Source organism: Panthera onca, chromosome E3, assembly GCF_046562875.1.
Source record: "Panthera onca isolate mPanOnc1 chromosome E3, mPanOnc1 haplotype 2, whole genome shotgun sequence".
NCBI classification, from domain to species: Eukaryota; Metazoa; Chordata; class Mammalia; order Carnivora; family Felidae; genus Panthera; species Panthera onca.
The window spans coordinates 22,500,371-22,512,747 of NC_138354.1; the positions used below are offsets into that span (position 1 = coordinate 22,500,371).

At 42.1% G+C, this 12,377-nt stretch overlaps 1 protein-coding gene across 2 annotated transcripts in view; it reads right to left on the reverse strand.

The window, feature by feature from the left end:
* Positions 1-1,176: 1,176 nt before the first annotated feature.
* The window catches only part of RBBP6 (RB binding protein 6, ubiquitin ligase), a 33,452-nt gene continuing 22,251 nt past the window's right edge, over positions 1,177-12,377 (reverse strand). Inside the window, exons 11-18 of one of the 2 annotated variants that reach the window (XM_060648801.3) lie at positions 11,773-11,869; positions 11,560-11,638; positions 11,403-11,457; positions 10,009-10,077; positions 7,967-8,329; positions 7,575-7,676; positions 4,959-6,716; positions 1,177-3,165 (exon numbers count right to left, since the gene is read on the reverse strand). In XM_060648801.3, the coding sequence (XP_060504784.2) occupies positions 1,596-3,165; positions 4,959-6,716; positions 7,575-7,676; positions 7,967-8,329; positions 10,009-10,077; positions 11,403-11,457; positions 11,560-11,638; positions 11,773-11,869 (4,093 nt within the window). In that variant the 3' untranslated portion in view covers positions 1,177-1,595. The remainder of the gene's footprint in view (positions 3,166-4,958; positions 6,717-7,574; positions 7,677-7,966; positions 8,330-10,008; positions 10,078-11,402; positions 11,458-11,559; positions 11,639-11,772; positions 11,870-12,377) is intronic. The other variant, XM_060648802.3, reaches the window with a different exon arrangement.

Here is a 12,377-nt window from a genome sequence, read left to right on the forward strand (position 1 = left end):
TTAAAATCAAAGACCAGAGGCTTGGTAAAGAAACTGACTTCACATGATGAAATTTATGCTGAAGAATTCTGGGTGCTAAAGTCCTCAATGAATGGGGGAGATAGGATCTAGATCTGGGGTCCCGATTTACAGTAAGAGTTAAGAGGGTAGCCTAGTTGGGAGTATCTGAAAGTAGAAACAGCAGTATGTGTTGTGGGGGTGGGGTGGGGCTGCGAGTGGGCAGAACAGACATCCTTATCCCCAGTGATGGAGCCCTTTAAAGGAAAGTTGGGTTTAACTTATTTTAACAAACTTACTTTTGAGAAACATTCAATAAACTTAACTCAGTTCTGAATGACGCTGTTTAACATGTGTCACCCACATTAATTTTTCTTTGAATATTAAATGCTGCATTAAAAAACACATTCAATGAAGTATGTATGTCTGCATTACTATCCACATGGCAGAGTCTGGAAATCCTGACAAGGCACAGAGACACGAGGTTAACAGAAGCAAGTTGCTGCTAATGTAAATCCTTTCCTGTTACATGATCACAGTCCAGTGGTACTCCAGGGCCACCCTCAGACCGGAGCTGATCTTTCTTCTTCTCCTCCTAGCAGCTGTCGTCTTGATCCCTGTTCGTGCTGCCGTGTTTCTATTCTTACCCCAACCCCCCTAAAACCTTTCGATAGCTTTTCATTGCCTACAATACTTCCTGATCGGCAGACACAAAGGAAGAGCCCATCAGAGTCTAACCTAGTGTTCCCGGACCTACTGCAGCTTGCTTTTGTCAACCAGGCAAACCAAGTAGGCCTTAGAGGCTCACCGGTGTGTGCTCTCTAGCTGACAACTCATCAATGAGTTTCATACTCCTTTATCAGGGTTTCCAGAAAAATACATGACCATGTAAACAAATCACAATTCCTCATGGCTAAAATGCAAGTCCAAACTTGTAATTACTTTATATGTTTAAGGCCCTTTTAGATTTTTTTCCCACCCAGAACTCCAATTAATCCTGATTTCTTATTTCTGGCCATCCACCACCAGCCCACTGATGAAGTCTATCCACCATGTTTGCTTCCTAATTTTGTACACTCAGTTCGGCTTATACTACAGGCTCAAGGATATTTTAAATGAGGAAATGGGAGGGGGGCAGAGACAGGACACACTTTCTTCAAGTAATGCAAATATTCGACATTTGAAAAGTTTACTGAAAACTTTTATTGTAATCAAAAAGTGACATAACGGGGTTGTAATGAATTCAGCAAATCATTCTGCTGATATTTTAGAACTGATATCAGCTTTTGCCAGGCAATTAAAAAAATTCAAATGTGAAAATTTCACAGTACAGTAAACTCCACCCCAACTAATTAATGGTGGTTAAAAATAATAGGCCCTAGCAAAACCTCTCATGTTACATGGTCACAACTCACAATTCTGTACAAAAGTTCGTGTTATAAAGCTCTGATGTAAAAATCAAATAATCAAGCAGCAATATTTTAAGTGCAGCACAGGGTCTTCCATATCATTATTTACAAGGCTTGAATCTCTTTACATTATAACAAAATTTAATACAGATGACTTAGTAATTAAGTCAATTTTTAAAATCTGTCCCTTTATACAGGGACAGATTTCGCTTTTTGGTCATCTTTCTCCTTCTCCTTTTCTTTATCTTTGCTCTTCTTGGACTTCTTTTTCTTGTGTTTGTGTTTTTGGCTTTTTTCTAACTCTCCTTCAGTGCCTGCATGCTTCTTATGCTTCTTGTGTTTTTTGTGTTTCTTGTGCTTCTTCTTTTCCTTCTTCTTCTTCTTCTTCTTGCTGTCCTGACTCTCTGCGGAGCTGGCACTACTGCTGTGGCTCCGGGTCCGGCTGCCAGAAGGGCTATGACTTCTGCTTGGACTAACACTAGGGCTGCTTGGACTCTGGCTCCTGGCGGTGCCTACCTGGCTGGCTGCTGCCGTGTCCAGGCTGTCTTTTGCTTTCTCCACGACTTTATCTTTCAGTTCCTTAGCAATCTTTCCCGAAGTTTCCTCCTCTTTTACAGATATGTTGCTTTCACTGTCACTTTCATTATAGTCTGGTTCAAAAGCAGCTTCATCAGTTTCCCTAGTTAAGTCGGAGGAAAGTCGGGAGGAGTGGCTTAACTGTGGCTTAGGCTTGACAGCGCTCTTGTCAGTCTGCCCAGTAACTTGCTCCTTTTCAATCTGTGGGTCTGGTGGGTTAAGCACATACAGTAATTTGTTGCCACCCGATTCTTTATTGTTCCTTGCTTCTAACGTGTGCTTCTCACGATCCTTACAAGGATTTTTATCTACAGATTTTGTCTCTTCAGTCGAGCGTTTCATATCATAAGTGGCTTTGTGATCATGAGGTTTTTTGTCTCTGGAGGGACTAGAATTGCTCTTTTTGGAATCTCCTGTTCCTTTTTTAGGCAAATCTCTCTCCTCCCTTGGCTTAGTTTTCTGTCCAGATGCAGAATCTTTACTTCGAGAAGGGGAGTCTTTCCTTCTTGTTAATTCATTCCTTTCGTCTCTACGTTTGGAACTGGAGTACTCTCTGTTGTCATAGTCTGTTTTTTTGTCTCTGTTGGGAGTGAAGTCTTTAGTCGAGGAACCTCGAACGGAATCATGCTTTTCTGAAGTTCTTGTCTCTTTGGAAGATTGAGACAGACTTTTAAAGTTTCCTGGTTCACTCAGACGGTCCAAGTTACTCTCTTTCTCTGGCTGAGTGCTGTTTTTCCTCTTTTCGGGGTTTTCCTTCTCCAACACCGAATGATCTCGATCTTTGGCTTTCCCCTTTTCACTGGATGCAGAGTTTTTTGAACTCTTGATCTCATGCTGTATAATTTCATGGCTAACTTCCTTGGTGAGTTTCTGAATTTTCTCTGACGACTCACTTTCTTTTTCAGTATACTTGACTGTATTTAACGGTTTAGTGCTAACATTTTTTATAACACTGGCGGGTTTTCCTACACTTGACATAGGCTGTGTGGCCTTAACATCTTCTTCCTCAGATTCAAAGTCATCTTTATCCCATTTGGACTGAGGAACCTGAATCATAATAATCACGTCTTCAGCAGGAGCTGTATTGTCATTATTATACTCTTCCATAGTTTTAATGACGGTCCGTTTTGTATCTGTTTTTTCTTCAGATTTCCGCACAGGACTGCCTCCAGTTGAGCTCGTGCTAAAAAGAATTAAAATGTTGTTAATGAAAAATTTGCTATTACTAAACACTGATAAATAAGAGTTTTAAAAATATTTATTTTGAGAGAGCCTGTGTGCATGGCATGTGCAGGGGAGGGGCAGAGCAAGAGAATCCCAAGCAGGCTCTGAGCTATCATTGCAGAACCCGACACAGGGCTTGACCTCATGAACCAAGAGATCATGACCTGAGCAGACCTCGAGTCAGACACTTAGCTGACTGAGCCACTCAGGTTCCCCTAAACACTGATAAATACATAAAGGCTAATAACTTAAACATAAGTGTCCTTTTAATTCTCAAAACCCAATTACCCTACTCTAATAGAGATTAAATGATTTAAAGACAGGATTACATAAAAATAAATGCTGGCTCACAAAATCTACTTACTTCAACGCCTTTCTTTAAAGACAGGAGTAAACCAGCCTAAACCCTTCTTTTTTTTCTTTTTTAGAGAGAGCGAGCGGGGGGGGGGGGGGGGGAGGGGGAGGAGGGGGGGGAGAGGGGGAGGAGGGGGAGGGAGAGGGGAGAGGGGAGAGGGGGAGGGGGAGAGGGGGACGGGGAGGGGGAGGGGGAGGGGGAGAGGGGGACGGGGAGGGGGAGGGGGAGGGGGAGGGGGAGAGAGGGAGAGGGGAGGAGGGGGAGGGAGAGGGGAGAGGGGAGAGGGGGAGGGGGAGAGGGGGACGGGGAGGGGGAGGGGGAGGGGGAGAGGGGGACGGGGAGGGGGAGGGGGAGGGGGAGGGGGAGAGAGGGAGAGGGGGAGAGGGAGAGGGAGAGGGGGAGGGGGAGAGGGGGAGGGGGAGAGGGAGAGGGAGAGGGGGAGAGGGACAGAAGGGGAGGGAGAGGGAGAGGGGCAGAAGGGGAGGGAGAGGGAGAGGGGCAGAAGGGGAGGGAGAGGGAGAGGGGCAGAAGGGGAGGGAGAGGGAGAGGGGAGAGGGAGAGGGAGGGGGAGAGGGGAGAGGGAGAGGGAGAGGGAGAGGGAGAGGGAGAGGGAGAGGGAGAGGGAGAGGGGAGAGGGAGAGGGGAGAGGGAGAGGGAGAGGGAGAGGGAGAGGGAGAGGGAGAGGGAGAGGGAGAGGGAGAGGGAGAGGGAGAGGGAGAGGGAGAGGGAGAGGGGAGAGGGGAGAGGGAGAGGGGAGAGGGAGAGGGGAGAGGGGAGAGGGGAGAGGGAGAGGGGAGAGGGGAGAGGGAGAGGGAGAGGGGAGAGGGAGAGGGGCAGAAGGGGAGGGAGAGGGAGAGGGAGAGGGAGAGGGAGAGGGGCAGAAGGGGAGGGAGAGGGAGAGGGGAGAGGGAGAGGGAGAGGGGAGAGGGGAGAGGGGAGAGGGGAGAGGGAGGGGGAGAGGGGAGAGGGAGAGGGGAGAGGGGAGAGGGAGAGGGGAGAGGGGAGAGGGGAGAGGGGAGAGGGGAGAGGGAGGGGGAGAGGGAGAGGGAGAGGGAGAGGGAGAGGGAGAGGAGGGAGAGGGGGGAGAGGAGGGAGAGGAGGGAGAGGAGGGAGAGGAGGGAGAGGAGGGAGAGGGGGGAGAGGGGGGAGAGGGAGAGAATCTTAAGCAGGCTCCAGGCCTTCTCTTTCCCAACATGGGACTCAATCCCACCACCCTGGGATCACGACCTGAGCTGAAACCAAGAGCTGGACGCTCAAATGACTGAGCCACCTAGGTGTCCCAAACCTAACCCCTTCTTAATTTATAGGTTACATTTTGAAAGCATAAACGTGGATAAAATTAAAGGAAACTCTTTCCGAAAACGAACATCCATGCCCAACCACCCATAATCAGATACCTTGTATAATCCACAAGAGTTGAGCTGGATCCCTCAGCTCCAGCTACTTTTCGTCTGACCTTTCCTTTGACTTTTTCTTGTTTAACTTTGCTAGATGCTGACTCCAATTTTTCAGAGGGTTCTTTCGTATTAGATACATTTTCTGTACTCCCAATTTTTTTACCAGTTTCTCTGTTGAGCTTGATTTTTTTGGCTGGGGCAGTTGATGATGAAATTTTGTCTTTCTCAGGGGTCCTATCCATTTTTTCAATATCAGGTTCCATTTTGCGCTTTGGTGATGGTTTCACTATTTCAGTCATTTCCAGTTTAGAGACTTTCGTTGAAGAGGACTCAAAATCTTTCTCTACACTCTTCTCTTCGGTTTTTCTTTTTCTTTTTTCTCCCTTGCTATCAGGTGGCTTACTTTTCTCACTAGGCTTCTTGGCCTTTTCTTCCTTATTAGTTAGCTTTTCTGATTTCACGTCTTTGGGGTAATCCTTCTTCACTTTTTCTTCTTTGACTGGTTTTGTCTCTTGGTGTTCTTTTGCTGATTTAGAGTGAGCTTTTCTGGGGGTACCAATGGTCTTTTCATCTTTTTGGGAGGAAGATGATGATTTAGCATTATCAGTCTTTGGAGTCTCCTCTTTGGCTTTTTTAAGTGGAGGTTCAGATCGAGGAGATTTTTCACGCTCTCCGTCTAGTTTTTCTTGGGGTCCCTTAGCAGGTTTTGCAACATTTTCTTTTTTGGACACAGCAGACCCATCATTTTTCCGTTTGGTCTTGTCACCTTTTGCTTTTGGTTTATCTTTCTCCCTCTTGTCTTTTTCAGACACCGACTTGAAAGTGATGGATTCTGCATCCATTGGTTCGTCTCTAACAGGTGTAGCATCATCTCTACTTGGGAGAACAAACAATGAGTCTGTTTTATTTTCTTCACTGCTTGTAGGTTCTCTTGATTTCCTAGAAGTTTCTAATAACTCGGGGTTTAGAAAGCCTTCACTCTCTTCCCCCTTTCTTCTTTTCCTATGTTTCTTATGTTTGTTTCCTTTGCCATCTCCGGGATTATTTTCGCTCTCCTTCTCTTTTGACTTTGTGTTGTCCTTCTGATTGTGACTATCTCTTGTTGAAAGCTTTTCTGGATAGTTGCCACCTAAGTTTCGACTTCTATGACTTTGTCCACCAGCATAATCTTCTCTGCGGCCTCTCGTGAAAGGAGAATTTCTGATATTAAGAGGCAAAAATCTCTCAGGAGAAAAGTTCTCTCTATTTGCTGATGGTCTAGGCTGTGCTCCGGCAGCATAACCTTTATAATACTTTTCATACCACTCTCTATATTTTCTTTCCCATTCTCGGTAACGCTCTTTTTCAAATGGGTCTCTAAAGTCAACACTCCTCCCGTAATAAGCTTTCATGTCGTAAGGTGGCGGAACTTCTCTGTATCTATTAAAATATTCACGTTCTGTTTCCCCTTGAGGCACATTACGTTTATTGGGAGACTGTCCCCTAAATGCTTGAGGAGATCTTGACCGTGAATGGTATCGTCTATAGGGGGGTGACCTTGACCTAGATCGATGATATCCATGAGATCTAGACCGTGAACGGTAATTTCGGCTCTTGCCTCTGCCTCTTCGGGGGTATGGAGGTGATCGGGAATAGGAACGAGAGTGTGAGCGGCTAAATGATCGAGAGTAAGAACGTGAACGTGTTGAACCAGATCTTGACTTAGAATAAGTATACGAACTTCTTGAATATGATGAACCACTATAAGGAGATTTAGACCTAAAAACAAAAAACAAAACAATAGTTGATAGTTGAGAAATATTTGCAAAATAAAATACAGACTCAGATTCTAGCATGCTCTCCTCACGGTTCCATCTTTCTTTATACCAAATTTCATCTTAGATGATTAGAGAGGCACAGTGACCTCTACTGGAATGGAATAAAGTACACAAAGATCAGAGCAATCACTTGTTACAAAACAAAAGTGAAATCTTGACAATTAGAGTGAAGCGCATTCATGTACCGTGAGTTATATGAGCTAATTAACTTAACATTAAACAAAATTCCAATTAAATTTAAATTTTATTTCCTATCTGGTTATTTAAATAGGAGTAATTTCTTTGTCCTACGTTGTTGGCCAACAGTCTAGCACTTTGAAAGGAACCACAAATGTAAGCTTAAAAAGTAAGTCTTTTAAACAAACTTCCAGGGAATTTTTATAATTCAGTTTTTCTGTCGATAAAACAATTTGTATTCTACCACTGCTTCATAATTACACAGGTTAATGTTCCAGCAAGAAGCTGTAGCCTTAGATAAAAGCGTCCTCAGAAATGTTCTTTGGCTAGTCCTCTATTTCTTTCCTTCCACAAACATTTTCCCAATTATTTCACACTATAAGTAACTTCAGGGGACAAGGGCAATTTAATCCCCATAACTGCTAGTTCTACACAATAGAATTTACATTGAGACAATATTTCAATAAACAAATATTGGGAAATAAGCTACATCTCCATTTCTATAAGCCTGGATCGAATCAGAAAAATTCCGTAAGTGCAATGTTATTTATATCCATAGCTAATCCCTGGATATTCAAAGTCCCATTTGTAATTCTGTTGTGAAGGCTTGCAAAACACTAACCTGGAAAATGAGCGCCTACGCTCCTTTTGAATCTTTTTGTATTCCATCAATTCCTTAGCAAAATCATTTGTAAACTCATCTAGCTTGGACTTTTTCTTTTCCCTAGTAAAATAAAGTTAAAGAGTGAAAGTTAACAAAAACCATTTAAGAAAACTAACAAGACAAATGTAATTAGATCATGAATGAAATGAATGAAATTGCCATTAGTTTTCCACTTTAAAACTATAAATAACTAGGAGTCCCTGAGGAAGTTGCTTGTATGGCTTTGGTTTAATTTTTAGGTGATTTTTTTTGTACTAACTGGAAACAGTAGAAAATGTTTCCAAAGATAACCTGTTTAATGTTACATCAGAAAATGAAAGTGTATGATAATTTCACACTGAAACACTCACTCTTCCTTCAGCCGTCGTTGCTCTCTATAGAATTCTTCCCTGGACAACGGTGGGGCTTGCGTTGTTGGGATGGTATTTGAATGAGCTGTCTGCACTCCTGATGATACCCAAGGTGTCGATAAATTGGCCGGAGCTGGCGGAAACCCTGGAGGAGGGACACTATATCCAGCAGGTGGTGGCTGGCCAGGAGGAAACTGAGGAGAAAACTGTGGTGGAGGAACACCTGGAGGGAGAGGAAGTGTATGGGGAGGAGGTGGATACAAAGGAGGGGGTGGGACAGGCACAAAAACTGGAGTTGCTGGTAGTGATGGGCCTTGAGTTCTCTGTGATCTTTCGCTGTGGTGTCGTCCTCGGTTTATACTTCTGGAGAAATAAATTCCAAGATATTATTCCTTCAAACTAACATCACCCGAGACAAGTAAGCTTGTCTTTTCTATCCATAATTATCTTCAAACTTACAAACAATGGAATAGAATCAACTATTCAAATAACACTGATATTTATATGTAAATAAAATTTTTAAGGCCACCTGGGGATTGAGATGATCCAAGTTTACAGCGCCTTCTCCATGAGGTGCTGCTATATTTAGAAGTTCTCTTTTGTGAAGTTCAGATTCATTACCCCTCCACAATGATCTTTGGTGACTTCCCAATCTGTCATTTAAAGGAACTAACAAGGCTAATGCCTCTCTGACCTAGGCCTCCCCAAAAAGCCTTCCAAGATCAAAACTTTAAATGGAAAACCACCTCCTGTAATCTTTTGAGGTAGGAAGTGTAGAAAGATCCTTCAATGTAGAATAAGTATTAGGTATTTTTTATTTTTATAGTTTTACATAATTTTATTTCTCACCTGACATTATATCATGAGCATGTCTCTATGTCGTTAAAATGTCTTTGGAAACCTAGTTGTTAAATGGCTTCATGGTTTTGTGGGGTGTTTTGTACTTAAAGTACTTTTTATTTATTACATTTTTAAACACTGAGGTATAGTCACGGTTACATTATTAGTTGCAGGTGTGCAACACAGCAATTCAGTTAGGTCTGCATGTTACATCATGTTCACAGTGTGACTGCCATCTGTCCCCACACCATACCACCACAGTACCACAGATTACATTCCCTATGCTCTTTCATCCTCAAGAAAGTAAGTTCCACTTTTAACATCTGTAAGCAACAGCTAAAAATCTCAATTATTTTCTCTCAAAGGGTTAGGTGAAAATTACAGTGCTGGCCCAAGTTTCTGAACTGTCGCTCTTAAAAGAAACAGTGGCTTCTTTAAAACATGGGTTCATTTCTGTTAAGCTAATGGTTCTTTAAATTCTAGGTAACTGGTACAAAGAACAGCAGCAGCCAGGGTTTAGATTTTAAGCCTCTTCAGAATCTGAACTGGTAACTATTATCTTCTATTAACATGTGATCTAGTAACAGAGTTACTTAGCAATTCTCAGTAGAGCACTAGAAGACACCCTTAATATTCTTATTATAAAGTTCATTTGGAGGCCCTTTACCCTGGTGGCGAGAACGACCTCAATAAGACCTACGGCTTACTTTGCAGAATAACATGGTTTTTGCCTGTCCAGGGCAGGAGCCCCGAACAATCTCTTTGTCTCTTCTTTTGGAAAAGAGAAGGTGGGAGAAGACTGGGACAATTGAGTCTAGAAGAGAAATAAATGCAATTCTTTCTCACGCTTGAGAGGTAAGCTAGTTAACTTTTGCCTTAAATTAAACTGACATCTTAAATACTGTCTGGGCCTTAGTGACTTCCTTCTACCCTCAAAAGAGTAAATGTAACCTAATATTCTGCTGTGTGCTGGAAGAAAGTAGTCATTGGGAAGGAGTATTAAAGACGCAGCCTAAAAGCATCATTTAAAACACTAAATGTAACCTGTTCTTCTCTAGGCCTCAAGATCAACTACTGAGGACTGAAGTGAGATGAGCATAAAGTAATCTCCCTCCCTTGCCACTGCCATGCTTTCGTTTCTTTGTGTTCTATTTTTCAGCAGTGTCATCAGATTAATTTTTCAAAAATTTTAAAAAGCATACCTGTAGCAGCTCCTCTCCCCCCTTCTAATTTGCTGTGGCGGAGAAACCAGATATCCAAGCTTATTGGAACTGTGTGGAAAGAAAGATAAAATGGGCTTGAGTATAATATACAACCTCCTAGCGTGTAGACCTTAAAAGATACCTATTTTAACTACTCTAGAAGATTTTTCCTCTCCCTGATCCCCATTCGGAAACTTGTTCCAGATAGAGGAGATAGGAGCAAGCATTACACTTACTTGAGTTAATTTTCCTCATTAATTTACTGTGACAATAACTAAACCTCAATGTACAATATTTTCCGCAACATGGTATTTCATTTAGCATCCTACAAGTGACTGTGAACTTGTTACAGAAGAGAAGAGCCCTTTCATCTGCTAGGCGCCATGCCGGTGGAACTAGCACTGTTCCAATTCTGCAGATGAGGCAATGGGGCTGAGAAGTAAAATCGCATGCTCGGTGTCATGGCACTGCCAAGTGCAGGGTCTGGAATTCCAACTCAGGCCTACCTGTCTCCAAATCCCTTGCTCCTTCTACTGAAAGAATCCGCTAAGTCTCTCATTTAGTCTATTTGTTTAAATAAAATATTTGATTTATCTTTAAAAGAAAAATCATAGTTTTAGAATAGAAGCCAGTTTATGCAAATACGTAAGCCTGTTGATATAGACTAAGACACAAATGATTGCATACATAGACAATAAGTAAACATACTAATTTTTAATACCATAGAACATCTTATAAAAATCATAATTCCTTGTATTTCACAGGGCAAAAAATAATATCCTATATATTTTGATATGCAATAAAATCTCATTAACACAGATTATTCAAAATGAGAAATTCTATGTTTGGTAGCCTTTAATCTTACTATGTGTTAAATCAAAATTTGAAAATCCATTTAAGGATAGGAAAAACGAGGGGCACCTGGGTGGCTCAGTCAGTTAAGCATCCGACTTTGGCTGAGCTCAGGATCTCACGGTTTGTGAGTTTGAGCCCCACATGGGGCTCTGTGCTGACAGCTCAGAGGCTGGAGCCTGCTTCGGAGCCTGTGTCTCCCTCTCTGTCCCTCCCCCATGCTCTCGTGCTCCCCACCCCCCCATCTATTAGCACAATGAATGATTCAGTATTTCAAATACTCTTTCAAAGAAAATAGTATTTCAATTAATCTTATCTATTCATTAACTGAGATCCTGTCAAGATCACTTTGTTAAGACATGAAAGTAAAAAGCGGAGCCTGGGTGGCTTAGTTGGTTAAGCATCCAACTTCAGCTCAGTCTTAACATGTCATAAAAAAAGGGGGGTTTACAATAAGAAACATTCAGCAACACACTAGATTATAATTCCCATTATCTAGTTTGAAAGCAATCATCTGGAGATTATTTTAAACATATACTTACTGTTCCCAACCTGGTCGACCACCACCTGGACGAGCAGTATTTATTCTTACTGGACCTTGGAAACAAGAACAGTAGGTAAATATGAAATTGCATGTTAAATAAAGTTAAAATTATTTTTTAAAGGAGAAAATGTTCAACCCAAAATGATTTTACTCACCAGTTGTGGGGATCAACTGTCCATGCAGTAGTGACTGTCCAAGCAAAGATGGGGTTCCAAGTACAGGCACCTGGTAACCCTTTAGGAAAAAAACATGCATAAAAAGAAACAGTTTAAAAAAAAAAAAAAAGAGGGAGAGTTAAAAAAAGAAAAAATTAAACCCATCAGAAAACTGTAAGATAAATCTCACATTTAAAAGCCAATAAAACTTACCTTCTCTTCCATAAGAGCAGTAATTGCAATTGAAGAGGTTCCCTTTGAATGTTCTGATGCAAGGGCTGCAGCTGGTAATATTTTATTATCAGAATCCCTAGAAGACAAGAGAATTTGCAATATGTGAAAAAGTCATCAGAAATGGAGGAGTAAGAGTAAGCAAATTACAGTACATTATTTAGTAAGTCTGTTCACCCACCACCTGCATGAAGATGCGTTGATGAAAACTTTTGGGTCAAGTGGAGAGCTCTTTGGATACAAAAGTGATAAGGAAAAAAAAAAAAAAAAAGGAAATCTCTTTAAGAGGTCCCATCTATATAGATGGGAGAGAAATCAGCTGTAAGAATAATAAAGCTTAAAAAAAAAAGAAGAGGGGCGCCTGGGTGGCTCAGTCGGTTGAGTGTCCGACTTCAGCTCAGGTCGTGACCTCGCAGTTCGTGAGTTCAAGCCCCATGTCGGGCTCTGTGCTGACAGCTCAGAGCCTGGAGCCTCCTTCAGATTCTGTGTCTCTCTCCCTCTGCCCCTTCCTTGCTCACGCTCTCTGTCTCTCAAAAATGAATAAATGTTAAAAAAAATTTTTTTTTTTTAAAAAAGGAAGAAAATCA